General features: G+C 40.6%; 1 protein-coding gene across 2 annotated transcripts in view; it reads left to right on the top strand.

Annotated features, from left to right (window-relative positions):
* bcorl1 (BCL6 corepressor-like 1) overlaps nucleotides 1-17,180 on the top strand; it is a 54,851-nt gene that overhangs the window by 28,042 nt on the left and 9,629 nt on the right. For both annotated transcript variants that reach the window (XM_057850974.1, XM_057850975.1), the window contains 5 exons: nucleotides 945-1,030; nucleotides 1,119-3,488; nucleotides 5,594-5,663; nucleotides 5,787-6,203; nucleotides 9,602-9,789. In XM_057850974.1, coding sequence (XP_057706957.1) covers nucleotides 945-1,030; nucleotides 1,119-3,488; nucleotides 5,594-5,663; nucleotides 5,787-6,203; nucleotides 9,602-9,789 — 3,131 coding nt within the window. The remainder of the gene's footprint in view (nucleotides 1-944; nucleotides 1,031-1,118; nucleotides 3,489-5,593; nucleotides 5,664-5,786; nucleotides 6,204-9,601; nucleotides 9,790-17,180) is intronic.

Raw genomic sequence — 17,180 nt, 5'->3', positions numbered from 1 at the left:
GCAGGCGTTGCCTCTGTAGAGATGATTTTAAAGCATAAACAATGAAAGTAGGCTCGCAGCCGTCTATTCTCTCTCGCTGTAACTCGCCCACTCACTCAGAGCTACGTAGCTGTCCGTCTTCTTCTGGCGTGTGAGCACTCTTCTCCACGTAAACAAGTGCGAGTGCGCCCTCACGTGGGCATGAAAGCGCCACAAACTAAATGCATCCATTTCAAGATAAAAAAGTCAATAATACAATTGAACATACACTGCCAAAGGCAGAACGCGAACGTGGCCATAGCTATAAAGAGTTATTCAGATAACTATAGCATAAGAACATGCTAACAACTTTACAAAACCATCAGTGTCACTGCAAAACACCAAAATAACATGTGAAATTATATCATAATGTGTTAATAATTCCACACATAAGTCGCTCCTGAGTATAAGTCGCACCCCCAGCCAAAATATGAAAAAAAACGCGACTTATAGTCCGAAAAATACGGTACACCATGCTCACTCATGGTGTAACACATAAAATCAGTTTGACCCAAGTGCCAGCAGAGGGCGCCAAAAAACAAGTAACAAGCGAACATTAAACTGTACTGTCATTTTAATCTGTTTGAGCGGTGCATGTGCATTAATTGCATCAAATATTTTAACATGATTAATTTAAAAAATTAATTACCGCCCGTTAACGCGATAATTTTGACAGCCCTACTTTAAAATAAACCATGCCATTTTTTTTTTTACCCTGCCTCAAAATAATCAGAATCGAGAATCGTTCGGAACCGGAATCGAAACGTGTAATCGTAATCGGAACCGTTCAATTTCGAACGATGCCCAACCCTATATAAAACGCTCTCATTGCTCAAGCAATTGTATCACGCTTGGTCTCAGAGGCAATATGTAGAAAGGAAGTTTTCCTGAAAGTACGCGGTCATGAAATGTCTTTGTCTTTGCAGCTTATCCTTGTATTTCAAGAAAAACACACGTCAGACAGACTCGGCTACCTTTTGAGGCATGTCGTGTTAAAGAAACACCTATGCAGGTATGTCTTTTTTCAATCACGGCCGGTTTAATATATGGGAGTAGCTCATTAAAAATGGCCGCTTCGACTCTTGTGCTTTATTACCTAGGTGGATTCTTCACTAATGAATGTAGGGGATGGAGGCACGGTGAGCAGAGAGATCAGTGCTCCGAATAAAGGCTCCACGAGCATGGTGGGAAATCCTCCCCAAACGCTGCCCCTCGAATTTCGAGGCGACGTTACCCTCGGTCAGCAAAACAAGACCGCTCCGACAACAGACTGTAAGACGGCGCGAGCCTGCCCGGACACCGGTAATTACAACCACAGCCCGGAGCTTTCTCCACCCCGGCAGCTCAACAATGAGCCAATGTCAAGCTCGGCCCCCGCCGGCGCTGAGAAAAGGACAGACAAAAGAGCGGTAGAGGCCGCTAAACTCAAGGCCGACAGCGCGGGGGCCTTGCGGCGCTCTGCCGGCGTGAAAGTCAGTCGGGAGGACTCTGTCGCCAATCCCGGTCACGGCAAGAAATCCGCTCCATCTGCTCCACCTGGTTTCCAGTGCTCCTTGTTCAAACCAGCCCAGCCAGTTGCCTTCCTGCCTTCCCCCGATTTGTCCTCCCCCCTTTGTAAAATCACTCTCCCACCAGCATTGGAGCAGATCGCAGCTCTGAGAGACGCTACAGCCAGCCAGTTTCCTAAAGACATTCAACCTCAAACCTCAGGTGTAGCAGGGACGCCGCTCATGCGGACCTATCACTATCCCTTTTCCATGAGCCGGATCCCGGAGAAAAAAGCCGCTAAAATTAAAGCCAACCATTCGTCCGGCAAGAACGCCAAATCCGCTGGGGAGCGCAAGTCCATACCCTCGCCGGGGATCGCCCTCCCCTTGCAGCACCCATCGCTAAACTCCACCACCCCCACCCGCTACACGTTGTCGCCCACTGCTGCCATTTGCTGCGGTTCCGCGCTAGCCACCATCGCCTCTCAGAGTCGACTCCTAAACCACGTGGAGAAGAGCCTCAGTCTCGACAAGCTCGCCATTGACGCTCTGAAAACCGAGGACCACAGAGTGGCGAGTTCGCTCGAGCAGAGAGACGTACCGCTGGATTTGTCGGCGAAATCCAAACGTCCCAAATGCACAAACGACCCTCCGCCTTCGACGAAGGAGCCTCAAAACAACGAGTCGACGAAAATCGACTTTACGAACTCAAAGAGGACTCATTCGACGACGTACGGCGCAGCTACGCAATACCCTATTTTGCCCAACACTCAGAGAAACGGATCGCATCAAAAACAGCCGATCCGGCCTCAGAATCACCAAGCTTCTGAACTCAAACCAACTTGGACTAAGGGACCTTCACAAGAACCTATCAAAAATATTCCCGGAACTTACGTAGGCGTGGCTAGTCCCATCCTGGCCTCTACGCTTCGCGGCAAAGACGGAAAAGGAACTTTTGCGGATGAGTTCCAGAGCTTTGCCAAACAGGAATACATCTCGATAATCGATCAAGGAGAACAAGTGGCAAAGAGGCCTCCCTCGCTAAAGCATACGAGTGTCAAGCACGTTAAAACCACGAGCGCAGCCGTCTCCAAGAACTGTCCTCCAAAAGGAGCCCTGATGACGGCTCTCTCAAGCACCGCCGATACAAAACCCGGCAAAGCGGCAGGTCCGTACTCTGCGTGGCAACAGTCCAACTACCCTCCGCTTCAAGCGTCCTCGGCTCTAAGGAAAATCGCTCCGGCTCCCCCGACGGCTAAAGGAACCGTGGAAATTTCCAAGTTTGCCAGTCCATCCATGCCTACGGAACCTTCGTGGGAGAAACCGTCTCCGCTCACTAACCTTGCGTCCATCGTGAAGCAGCAAGACTTCGAGACCGCCGCGTTGACGGCCGACGCTCGTGCTGTCGTGTCCAGAAAAGACAACGGTCTGACTTCTCATAAAGACATCCCGTCCAAACAGGCCTCTCAGTACGAACCCCCGGCGTTCCGGTCCGCGGAAAACTGGCCCGGAGTGCTGCTTCAAGGGGACGTGACTTCATCCAGGAAAAAGCTGGATAGGTCAAAACTTACCGAGACTTTGGAGGATAACCCAGAAATACAAACCTATCAGGGAGAACATAAACACGATATCTCCAAGCTGTTTGGACAGCCTCATAGCCTCAGAAGCAACGCATCCACCAACGGTAACAGGCTGGATAGCAAACTAGCCCAAGTGTTGGAGGGGGAGGTGCTGAAAAAAGACAGCAGAGAGTCGGACGGACCGCGTGACGAAAACCTAGGAGGTTTAGTTGCATCTATTCTGTCGGGCAGATCCCCGGATCGGGGCGACGATAAGAAAACAAATGTAACCAAAGAGGAGTGGCCAACCAAAAAACAGAAGAAACTTAGTCCTAAGAAGCCGTCTAAGGAGAAGTCACCGGCTAAGAACACAAAAGAGAAGGAAAAAGACGTCACACCAACCAAAGTGTCTTCCCCAAAAAAGGTAAAGTCTTGAACTTTGATCGAAATTTGGGTTCGTTCATCTCACAAAAACGATGGACCTAAATTTAAAAATTAACGTCAGTGGCCGTAGCGCTGTCAATGCTAAAATTTGTGTTGAATCCAATCGATTATTGTTCATTTTTGCCATTAAGCAAAAAGAACTGTCAGGAAATGAACACTCAAAAGTTCAGAGAAGGTGCAATTAAGGTCACCTGAGGTTGTAGTGCTGTTAAGGTTAGTGTTTTTGGTCAAAAATGGTGACGTTTTGGTCAAAAATGGTAAAATTTTGGTGAAAATTGATGTGTTGGTCAAAAAGTTTTAACAATATAGTGAAGATATGTGACGTTTTGCTTCAAAATTGTGACATTTTGCTAAAAAACAGTAACGTTTTGGTCAAAAATGGTAATATTTCGGCGAAAATGGTGAAACTGGTCGAAAATTATGAAGTTTCAGTAAAAGTTTAAGTTTTAGTCAAAAATGGGGATTTTTTGGTGAAAAATGTTGACATATGAGTGAAGATTGGTGACATTTTGCAATGAAAAGGTGACTTTTGGTTAAAAAAGGTAACATTTTGGTGAAAATGGTGAAACTTTGGTGGAAAATTATGAAATTTCAGTAAAAGTTGTGAAGTTTTGGTCAAAAATTGTTATGTCCAAAAATAGTAAAATTTCAGTGAAAAATTGTGAAATTTTGGTTGAAAATTCTGGAATTTTAGTGAAGTTTTGGTCAAAAATGGTGACATTTCAGTTATAATTGTGAAATTCTGGTGGAAAATTATGAAATTTGAGTGACATTCTGGCAAAAAATTGTGACATTTTGGTAAAAAAGTGTGGTTTTACCGGATAATTATGAAATTTCAGTTAAAAGTATGTGAAGTTTTAGTCAAAAAGTTTGACATTTCGGTCAAAATGGTAAAATTTCGGTCAAAATGGTGAAAGTTTGGTCGAAAATTTAAATTTGTATCAACAATTCTGACATTTAGGTAGAAATTTGTTTTGGTCAAAATGGTTAAATTTTGGTGAAATGGTGATACTTTGTTGAACATTGTGAAATTTCGGTGGGAAATTATGAAATTTCATTTTAAAAAATGTGTGAAGTTTTGGTCAAAAGTGGTAACATTTTGGGGAAAATGGTAAAATTTTGGTGGAAAATTATGAGATTTAAGTAAAGATTTGTAAAGTGTTGGTCAAAAATGGGGAAAAAAGTGGAAATGTTGGTGGAACATTAAAATATGTATGAAAATTTCTGACATTTAAGTAGACGTTTGTCAAGTTTTGGTAAATAATTTAAGTAAAAATTGTGAAATTTTGGTGGAAAATCTTGAATTTTCAGTAAACATTTGTTTTGTTTTGGTCAAAAATTGTGGCGTTATGGTCAAAATTATTACAATTTCAGTGAAAATTGTGAAATTTTGGTGGAAAAGTATGAAATTTCAGGAAAATTTGTGAAGTTTTAGTTAAAAATGGTGGCGTTTCCATAAATTTTTTTATAATTTTGGTAAAGTTTTGGTCAAATATGGTAAAAGTTTGGTCCAAAATGGTAGAATTTCGGTGAAGATAGTGAAAGTTTGTGGAAAGTTATGAAATTTTGGTAAAAATATATGAGGTCTTGGGAACTTTTAGACTTTCAAAGGCTAAAGCAACATTGCATATTCTCTGTGTCCAAGAAAACAAATGTTACCATGTGTGATAGCCTGCATGGAGACAACACACTGATGAGTTGGGAGAGAGGGGGCGCAGCATGTCACATGAGTGACACCACCAAACACTGCTAAATGCGTGCTAACTACACATACAAAAAGAAAATATCACACATTGTGAATTTATGACGAAAACTATGGCGAATTTTCATCTCGTTCTCGTGGCATCGGTCTCATTATGTTTTAGTCTCCCAAGACACATTTTTAGCTCGTTATTGTCTTGTGAAAAAACAATGGGGAAAAAAATAAGAATATTCTCGTTATCGTCATTACTGACGAAAACAGCACTGGTTAAAGGTTCGTCCTGAAATTTCAACTAAAACCGGAAAACCTCAATCGTTTAGCGAGTAGTGCTGGAATCTTTGCCTCTGATAACATCAATTCTGTCTTCTGGGTTTCTTCAACAGAAAAAACATCAAACATCAGAACTGGAGCAACGACTTTCCTCACCGAGCAAAGAGCAGACTGCGAAAGACGGTATGTGATCGGGACATCTTTACTGTTTACGGTCCAAAAAAATGAAAATCTGAATCCCTCCGATGTGTCAGCGGCACCTGCGCGCACGGCACTAACAGTCAAATGGGATTTAATGGGTTACAGATGGCAGCAGCAGTCCTGAGGGCGAAGACACTCGTGCCTTGAAGTCGGCCGCGACCACTAAGGAGGCCGTCGTTAAAGAGACGAGGTTGAGGAGAGGACGGCGACGTACGGACGACGCCAGACTAGACCTCTGGGGCTTCGCCACGCCTTCCCCCCCTCCGCCTCCTCCTCATCGCGCCCCTTCGCCCCCGCGGACGCCGGCCCGCCGTCCGAGAGGGAGGCCTCGCTCCAACCGCTTGTCAGAGCGGGACGTCAGAGGCAAGGGCAAGGCGGAGGACGACGACGATGACGCCCCGCCGCATAAAAGACGGAGGCACTGCCGTAACAGAAAGTACCAGACGGGGGAGTACATCACGGAGAAGGACAAACTGGAAGACGGAGAGCACCTTGACGAGTCCGACAGCGGAATCGCGGCGGGTATGTTTCATGAAAAATGTATTTTTAGAGCCTAGTCCGAGTCACCTGATTCTTTGGATCTGTCAATACCTCGGCAAAGTATTCACCCTTTCAGTAGCAATGTATGGTTTTGAGTATGGCTATAGTCAGAGAGGTCCACAACTAAGATTCACCAACATTGGCCAGTACTTATTCAGATTTGTGGATTTGCAGTAGGGCTGCAGCTATCGAATATTTTAGTAGTCGATTAATCGATGGACTAGTAAGTTCGAATAATCGAGTCATCGGATAAGGAACATGAAAAATTAAAATACCTGAGCTGAGCCTCAAACGGTATATATATATATATATATATATATATATATTTTTTTTTTTAATGAGGATCTATGTACAACAAAAGAACAATTGGCTAATTTACATAGAAAAAGTCTGCTAGCTTAAATGCTATAAAATGCTAAAGTTTTTTCACAATGCTCTTAACAAATGTTTCAGACACATATTCCTACAAAAAACGACTAAATATACCAATAAACTAAATTATGAATGCATTAAAAAACATTAGCTCAAATAAAAACTTAGCTTACGTTGGTCTTAACAGGGAGCAGTTGGATTCAGCCATGTGAAAAGAGGCAGACCAGAGGGCAGTGTATCCACCCTAGTCACTTAATCCATATGCAAACACTTTCAAAATAAACCATTACAACGCCATTTTAATTAAATGAATACTCGAAGCAACTAAATTTAATTCAGATATTTTTTTCTAATCGAGTACTCGAGTTAATCGATTAATCGTTGCAGCACTAATTTGCAGTGCCACAAAAATGATTACTGTACCCTAATTAAAGTTCACATGCAGGACTTTTAATTCATTTTTCCAAAAATTGGCATCGAAAACATGCATGGTTTTGAGTATGGCAGTACTCGGAGAGGTCCACTACTAAGATTCACCAACATTGGCCAGTACTTGTTCAGATTTGTGGATTTGCAGTGCCACAAAAACGAGAACTGTAACCTGATTAAAGTTCACGTGCAGGACTTTTAATTCATTTTCCCAAATACTGGTACTGTAAAAATTCATGGTTTTGAGTATGGCAGTAGTCAGAGAGGTCCACTACTAAGATTCACCCACATTGGCCAGTACTTATTCAGATTTGTGGGTTTGCACTTTGCAGTGCCACAAAAATGAGAACTGTAACCTGATTAAAGTTCACATGCAGGACTTTAAATTCATTTTTCCAGATATTGGTGCAGTAAAAATGCATGGTTTTGAGTATAGTAGTTGTCAGAGAGGTCCACTACTAAGATTCACCAACCTTGCCCAGTACTTATTCAGATTTGGTGATTTGCAGTGCCACAAAAATGTGAACTGTAACCTGATTAAAGTTCACATGCAGGACTTTTAATTCATTTTTCCAGATATTGGTGCAGTAAAAATACATGGTTTTGAGTATGGCAGCACTCAGAGAGGTCCACTACTAAGATTCACCAACATTGGCCAGTGCTTGTTCAGATTTGTGGATTTGCAGTGCCGCAAAAAATGAGAACTGTAACCTGATTTAAGTTCACACACAGGAATTTTTAATTCATTTTTTCCAAATACTGTTTCAGTAACAGTGGATGGTTTTGAGTATGGCAGTAGTCAGAGAGGTCCACTACTAAGATTCACCAACATTGGCCAGTACTTATTCAGATGGGTGGATTTACAGTGCCACAAAAATGAGAACTGTAACCTGATTAAAGTTCACGTGCAGGACTTTTAATTCATTTTTCCAAGTATTGGTCGCTAAAAAAAACATGTTTTGAGTATGACAGTAGTCAGAGAGGTCCACTACTAAGATTCACCAACATTGTCCTGTACTTATCCAGATTTGTGGATTACAGTGCCACAAAAATGAGAACTGTAACCTGATTTAAGTTTATGTGCAGGACTTTTAATTCATTTTTCCAGATATTGGTACAGTAAAAATGCATGGTTTTGAGTATGGCAGTAATCTGAGAGGTCCACTGCTAAGATTCACCAACCTTGGCCAGTATTTATTCAGATGTGTGGATTTGCAGTGCCACAAAAATGAGACCTATAACCTGATTAAAGTTCACATGCAGGACTTTTAATTCATTTTTCCAAATATTGGTACAGTAAAAATGCATGGTTTTGAGTATGACAGTAGTCAGAGAGGTCCACTACTAAGATTCACCAACCTTGCCCAGTACTTATTCAGATTTGGCGATTTGCAGTGCCACAAAAACGAGAATTGTAACCTGATTAAAGTTCACATGCAGGACTTTTAATTCATTTTTCCAGATATTGGTGCAGTAAAAATTCATGGTTTTGAGTAAGGCAGTTGTCATTACTAAGATTCACCAACTTTGGCCAGCACTTTTTAGATTTGTGGATTTACAGTGCAACAAAAATTGAGAACAGTAACCTGATTAACGTTCACGTGCAGGACTTTTAATTCATTTTCTTCAGATATTGTTGCAGTAAAAATGCATGGTTATGAGTATGGCAGTTGTCAGAGAGGTCCACTACTAAGATTCACCTACATTGCCCAGTACTTCTTTAGATTTGTGAATTTACAGTTCCACAAAAATGAGAACTGTAACCTGATTAACCTTCACATGCAGGACTTTTAATTAATTTTTCCAAATATTGGTACACTGAAATGTATGGTTTTGAGTTTGGCAGTAATCAGAGAAGTCCACTACTAAGATTTACCAACCTTGGCCAGTACTTATTCAGATTTGTGGCTTTGCAGTGCAACAAAAATGAGAACTGTAACCTGATTAACGTTCACGTTTTGAGTATGGCAGGAGTCAGAGAGATTTACTTCTAAGATTCACCAACCTTGGCCAGTATTTATTCAGATGTGTGGATTTGCAGTGCCACAAAAATGAGACCTATAACCTGATTAAAGTTCACATGCAGGACTTTTAATTCATTTTTTCCAATATTGGTACAGTAAAAATGCATGGTTTTGAGTATGGCAGTAGTCAGAGAGGTCCACTACTAAGATTCACCAACCTTGGCCAGTGCTTATTCAGATTTGTGGCTTTGCAGTGCTACAAAAATGAGAACTGTAACTTGTTGCTGCTAACACTGGCTGTCTGCATATCTTGTGACTAGATACTGTCAGACCCAGAAAGCATCTCCAGTGAGGTACTAAGAAGTTAGCACATAGCAAATGCACCTTAAATAGATTGCCAAGGTATCGGATTGGTACTTGATATCTGCAGATCCTCAAAAATTTGACCAATGAATCCAAAAAGTGATGTCCAAATATTTGGACGCTAAGTCTCAATTATAGCTATTTATCGTAAGGTTTATTCAGATTATGTGCTAACATGTTTGCTTTAATTGCTAGCTTTAGTTTTGTTTTCAAAAGTAAGAAAACTGAACCAATCCAAAATGATGATTGCAGATTCCCAGACGGCTCAATGTCCGAGTCCCGTCGCTTCCAGTCCGGAGACGCCACCGAGGAGACCTTCTTTAACACGCTCGGGCTCGGTCCGATACCTGGCCGGCGACCTGTCGCCAGAGCCCAACGACAAGCCTTCTGGAAAGAGGAAGTTCAAGAGTAAACATCTGTGTGACAGCGACGAGCAAAAGGTAAGCTGCTTTGCTTTTATATTGAAATAGAGTCCGTGAAGTTGTGTCCTCCTGAAGATGCCGGAATGTGTGTTGTGGTTGTTAGTAGGGGTGTAACAATACATCCAAATGGTGATGTACTGCTCAGTGGGATCCCCAATTTGTGCATACACACTGCAAAAATCTGTTTTTTGCACACATAAATGCACAATGAATAAGGAAACAATGTAAAAAAAGATGGTGTACATTTTATTTAAAACGTTTTAATAGAAAAACATTTAACAGTATGAATGAAAAAACGTCAAGTAAAATAAACCTACACACTTAAATTGACACACTTAAGTTTCTCTTTTCACGAAATATGTGGGGTCTAATAGCGGAGAGCGCAGGTTGCTACGGCTGCTGGGATTCCTGTCATTTCTGCCGTGTGCCCCTTTTAATTGCTGGGGCCCTAGCAACTGCCTGGCTTGCCTGTCCACTAGCCCCGCCTATGAATATGCTCCTGCCAAGAATTGATATATCATGTTAAAAAGGTGTCACTGTTATGAATACAAATAGTCCCTGGGTTACGAACTACTTTCGTTCCTATGCTGGTGACGTAACCCGATTTTCTGCATAAATCGGAAGTAGCCCTTTAAAAATGCAACTATCCAACTCTCAAAACGTCTAAAAGTATTGAATTTTGTTTAATGGTGGAGGATACACTGCCCTCTGGTGGCAGCGGTGGGTTTGTCTGGACTGTCGTTCTATAAAGCTGCCGTACAGGTGCCCTCAGACGTCTGACATGGATAAAGGATAGCTACACTCTGATTTGGCCCACATAAGGCTGTAAGTTGTTTCAGCTAATATCCATTTGTAATTAAGTTTACAGCTACAGTTTGTGGAGTTACGTGTGAGTGATCTGTCATTGTTTGCATGCTATCCTCATTAAAATATGAAAACCTATAAATGTTTGGGTGATTTTAGTTAAAGCAGACTCTTTTTACATCTGTGTGATTTTGACAAAGGCAAAGGCAAATTTATTTATATACAGTGGGGCAAATAAGTATTTAGTCAACCACCAATTGTGCAAGTTCTCCTACTTGAAAAGATTAGAGAGGCCTGTAATTGTCAACATGGGTAAACCTCAACCATGAGAGACAGAATGTGGAAAAAAAAACAGAAAATCACATTGTTTCATTTTCAAAGAATTTATTTCCAAATTAGAATGGATAATAAGTATTTGGTCACCTACAAACAAGCAAGATTTCTGGCTTCTTCTAACGAGGTCTAACGAGGCTCCACTCGTTACCTGTATTAATGGCACCTGTTTTAACTCATTATCGGTATAAAAGACACTTGTCCACAATCTCAGTCAGTCACACTCCAAACTCCATTATGGCCAAGACCAAAGAGCTGTCGAACGACACCAGAGACAAAATTGTAGACCATCACCAGGCTGGGAAGACTGAATCTGCAATAGATAAAACGCTTGGTGTAAAGACATCAACTGTGGGAGCAATTATTAGAAAATGGAAGACATACAAGACCACTGATAATCTCCCTTGATCTGGGGCTCCATGCAAGATCTCACCCTGTGGCGTCAAAATGATAACAAGAACGGTGAGCAAAAATCCCAGAACCACACGGGGGGGCCTAGTGAATGACCTACAGAGAGCTGGGACCACAGTAACAAAGGCTAATATCAGTAACACAATGCGCCGCCAGGGACTCAAATCCTGCACTGCCAGACGTGTCCCCCTGCTGAAGAAAGTACACGTTCAGGCCCGTCTGCGGTTTGCTACAGAGCATTTGGATGATCCAGAAGAGGGTTGGGAGAATGTGTTATGGTCAGATGAAACCAAAATAGAACTTTTTGGTAGAAACACTGGTTCTAGTGTTTGGCGGAGAAAGAATACTCAATTGCATCCGAAGAACACCATACCCACTGTGAAGCATGGGGGTGGAAAAATGATGCTTTGGGGCTGTTTTTCTGCAAAGGGACCAGGACGACTGATCTGTGTAAAGAAAAGAATGAATGAGGCCATGTATCGAGAGATTTTGAGTGAAAATCTCCTTCCATCAGCAAGGGCATTGAAGATGAGACGTGGCTGGGTCTTTCAGCATGACAATGATCCCAAACACACAGCCAGGGCAACAAAGGAGTGGCTTCGTAAGAAGCATTTCAAGGTCCTGGAGTGGCCTAGCCAGTCTCCAGATCTCAACCCCATAGAAAATCTGTGGAGGGAGTTGAACGTCCGTGTTGCGACAGCCCCTACACATCACTGCTCTAGAGGAGATCTGCATGGAGGAATGGGCCAAAATACTAGCAACAGTGTGTGTAAAGCTTGTTAAGAGTTACAGAAAACGTTTGGCCTCCGTTATTGCCAACAAAGGGTACATAAAAAAGTATTGAGATGAACTTTTGGTATTGACCAAATACATATTTTCCACCATGATTTGCAGATAAATTCTTTAAAAATCGAACAATGTGATTTTCTGGGTTATTTTTTCCACATTCTGTCTCTCATGGTTGAGGTTTAACCATGTTGACAATTACAGGCCTCTCTAATATTTCCAAGTGGGAGAACTTGCACAATTAGTGGTTGACTAAATACTTATTTGCCCCACTGTAGCACAATTCAACACAAGGCAATTCAAAGTGCTTTACATCACATGAAGATCATAAAAATCACATTAAATTAATACATAAAAATCGCATTTAATCGCGACTATAATAATGAAAATAAATAAATAATAATAACCAAAATCTTCCACTAGCTTAGTGTCAGTATTAGCTCATTGGCTGCCATTGACGGCGCTAGACGTCTAATTCATTTTGACTGGGAGGGTCAAAGACAGATTGGACGTCTAGCGCTGTCAATGGCAGTCAAATAGAGCATTCACAGCCTGTCTTCCCGGTTTTGGGGGCATTTCTAGGTCAATAAATGTTCATTTTGGGTTACTGGACAGGAATTTCACCAAATGAAGAGGAAGTGACTCAAAATCAACTGGAAGTGACCTGTAAATGCTCCAAAATAAACAGGAAATGACCCAGAAATGCCATCAAAATCAACAGGAAGTGACCAAAAATCAATATATTGTTTCGTGTAGAATGACTTCCTGACCCACGAATCGATCCGATTGTGAGATCATCGTTATCGTAAACCTTGTATTGCAAATCCTATCGTATGGTACCCGACCCGAGATTTCAAACCTTAATTGTTTGTAAAAGAGGGAAATTGATGCTGAAAACACCTGTTGGCAGCAGTAGACGTCCAAATTATTTCAACTAGGAAGTTCTAAATTTTTGGACTCGACCAAAGTCAATGGCAGTGAAAGAGTGAACGTTCATTCAACCTAACAAAGGGGAATAATAAGACAAACATTGATCCACAAGGGGGCACTGTTGGCTTATGTACTGTATCAAATTTAAAACGGAATCAACGTTGTACTGTCTAAAACACCATTTAACTCTTTCTTATATCAAAATACTCACCCAATTAATACTGTTCCTTTTAATATAATACATATTGTACTACACAGTCCATCTGCTTCATGGTTAAATTGCAAAAAAGACCAAGCCAAGTCCTTTTTGTGACCAGAGGTCTGAATCGTCTTTTATTATTGATGTCAAGTTATTGCTAGCTCAGCCACACCTGGGCAACGTGGGTTTAAATAAATAAATAAATAAAATTAATCCTCTTGTATATATTTTTTTAGTTGTCAAGTGACAATTACATGACTATTGTATTATGATTTATAAACTTACAAAGTGTGTTTTAGTAATTTCAACACTTCATAGAGCGCGTGTTGAACTCGTTAGCCACTATTGACCAAGGTAAAAGTCCAATCCATTTTATTTGGGAGGGGTAGTTGATCGAATGTTAAAATGAATGAAGAAGTGACCCTGAAATGACCCCAGATGAATAGGAAGTGACTTTGTGTCAAGAGGAAGTGACCCAATATCAACAGAAAGTGACCCCAAAATTACCAAAATCAACAGGAAGTTCCCCAATATGAACAAGTGACCACAAAATGGCCAATAATCAACAGGACATGGTGCAAAGCAACAGAAAATGACCCCAAAATGCCTCAAAATCAACAGGAAGAGACCCGATATCAACAGGAAGTGAACAAATATGTACACTGCTGGCCAAAAGTATTAGCAACCCTGCAATTATGTCAGATAATTTTCAATTTCTCCCAGAAAATGATTGTTATTAAAAACGCTTTGGTAGTAATATCTTCATTTATTTTGCTTGCAATGAAAAAACACAAAAGAAAATGGGGGAAAAAAATTCAATCGTTATCATTTTACACAAAACTCCAAAAATGGGCCGGACAAAAGTATTGGCACCCTTTGAAAAACCATGTGATGCTTCTGTAATTTGTGTAATTAACAGCACCTGTCACTTACCTGTGGCACATAACAGGTGGTGGCAATAACTAAATCACACGTGCAGCCAGTTAAAATGGATTAAAGTTGACTCAACCTCTGTCCTGTGTCCTTGTGTGTAGTGCTGCAACGATTAATCGATTAAATTCGATTAGAAAAATGTGGTTTATTTATCCATTTGAATTTTATACCAGTGCCAAAGTATCAATTATTGATCTACCGATATGGGTTCTTCAGGATCGAAACCGTTTATTAGTGGTTCAGAACGCGGATGACCGATATTTGCCGTAAAAGTGTAAAAAAATAGTGTAATAACTAGGGCTGTCAAAATTATCGCATTAACGCGCGGTAATTAATTTTTTAAATTAATCACGTTAAAATATTTGACGCAATTAACGCACATGTCCCGCTCAGAAAGTATTCTGCCTTTTGGTAAGTTTTACAGCAAGGCTTTTTGTGCTGTCCAACAGCGAACTCTTGTGGTCGCTTTGCGACATGGTTTATATTTTTCTTGCCAGTTCATTACGGCTGCACGACGTCTCGGGCTGATAATGTTGTGCTTATATGATCCTTGGACAAGATTTGTCCGTAAGTATGGTTGTTGTAAAGAATGTACATATTATGTTAGTAAGCGAAATGTTATATTTTTTGTATGAGACGCTTTTTGTTTATGTTAAGTGAACCTGTGTAGCGTGCTAAGCTAACGTTGTTGCTAATGCAATGCTTGTGTACTTTTTTTTTGTAGTTTTACGACGGTCTAAAGAGGACAATGGTTTGAAGCCATTTTATTAATAAATCAGATGAAAAAGGAAGAAGTCTAATTATTAAGGCGTCGTTCACTAGCTGTCTAGCTTTGGAAAAAGTAGACGCTTCGGAGTGAGGACAGCATAGACAGATTTAAATGACAGTAGAGTGAAATGCCCACTACAGTCCTTATGTACCGTATGTTGAATGTATATATCCATCTTGTGTCTTATCTTTCCATTCCAACAATTTATTTTACAGAATATATATATAATTTACAGAAAAATATGGCATATTTTACAGATGGTTTGAATTGCGATTAATTGCGATTAATTACGATTAATTAATTTTTAAGCTGTAATTAACTCGATTAAAAATTTTAATCGTTTGACAGCCCTAGTAATAACTTAAGTAATGTCAAATAATACACTATAAACATGTCTATGTAACCAGTCAAACCCATAATATAATATAAACTTTGTTTTAAGTTCAAACATAACAAAAAGTTGCAACGATTAATCGATTAATTCGATTAATTCAATTAGGGAAAAAAAGCTTCGAATCAATTTTTGCTGCTTTGAGTATTCGTTTAATTAGAGTGGCGTTGTAATGGTTTGTTTTGAAAGTGTTTGCATTTAAATTTATTGATTTGGGTGGATACACAGCGGCAACAGTAAATATTACATAACTCATTTCACATGGCTGAATCCAGCTGCTCCCTCTTAAGACCAACATAACGTAAGTGTTTGTTTGAGCTAAAGTTGTTTTAATGCATTCGTAATTTAGTTTATAGGTATATTTAGCAGTGTTTTGTGGGAATATGTGTTTAAAAAATTTGTTAAGAGCTTTGTTTAAAAAAAAAAAAAAAAAAAAAAGTTGGTATTTTATAGCATTTAAGCTAGTGTACTTTTGCTATGCTTACGCTATTAAGTTAGCCAATTGTTCTTTTATTGTTCCTAGATCCTCATTTTTTTTTTTTTTTTAATACCGTTTGATGCTCAGCTCGGGTATTAGGGTTAGGGTTATTTTTTTGTGTTCCTTATCGGATTACTCGATTATTCGAACGAAGTAGCTCATCGATTAATTTACTATTAAAATAATCGAAAGCTACAGCCCTACTTGTGTGTACCACATTGAGCGTGGAGAAAAGAAAGAAGACCAAAGAACTGTCTGAGGACTTGAGAAGCAAAATTGTGAGGAAGCATGGGTAATCTCATGGCTACAAGTCCATCGCCAAAGACCTGAATGTTCCTGTGTCTACCGTGCGCAGTGTCATCAATAAGTGTAAAACATGGCACTGTGGCTTACCTCCCTGGATGTGGACGGAAAAGAAAAATTGACGAGAGATTTCAACGAAAAATTGTGCAGATGGTGGATAAAGAACCTTGACTAACATCCAAATAAGTTCAAGCTGTCCTGCAGTCCGAGGGTACAACATTATCAACCCGTACTATCCGTCGGTGTCTGAATGAAAAGGGACTCTATGGTAGGATACCCAGGAAGACCCCACTTCTGACCCAGAGACATAAATAAAACAGGCTGGGTGTTTGCCAAAACGTACCTGAGCAAGCCAAAAACGTTTTGGAAGAATGTTCTCTGGTCAGATGAGACGAAAAGAGAGCTTTTTGGGAAAGAAGAAAGATAAAAACAAGGCCTTCAAAGAAAAGAACACGGTCCCCACAATCAAACATGGTGGAGGTTCCCTGATATTTTGGGGTTGCTTTGCTACCTCTGGCACTGGACTGCTTGACCGTGCGCATGATTGAATGTTTTATTCTCTTTTGTGTTTTTTTCATTGCAAGCAAAATAAATGAAGATATTACTACCAAAGCATTTGTAATTGCAATCATTTTCTGGGAGAAATTGAGCATTATCTGACAGAATTGCAGGGGTGCCAATACTTTTGGCCAGCACTGTATATCCATGTGATATCTACCGTAGCATCATGTGGGTGTAGTTTGTAGCAACTGGGCGTTGTTTGTAGCGGCTGTCGGCTGCAGTCGGGCATTATTGGAAATGACCCCAGATTAATAGGAAGTGACCCCGAAATAACCCGAGATCAACAGGAAGTGTCCTGATATCCACAGGAAGTGACCCTGAAATGCCCCCGTTTCAACAGGAAGTGGCCCAATATTAACAAGTGACCTCGAAAAGCCTCAGAATCAACAGTAAGTGACCCGATATATACAGGAAGTGATGGAAAATCCATTGGAAGTGATGCCAAAATACCTCAAAATCATTAGAGAGTGACCGGATGTCAAGAGTAAGTGACCCAGAAATGTCCTAAAGT

Source organism: Corythoichthys intestinalis, chromosome 11 (assembly GCF_030265065.1).
Source record: "Corythoichthys intestinalis isolate RoL2023-P3 chromosome 11, ASM3026506v1, whole genome shotgun sequence".
NCBI classification, from domain to species: domain Eukaryota; kingdom Metazoa; phylum Chordata; class Actinopteri; order Syngnathiformes; family Syngnathidae; genus Corythoichthys; species Corythoichthys intestinalis.
This window is presented reverse-complemented; position numbering and strand designations above follow the sequence as displayed.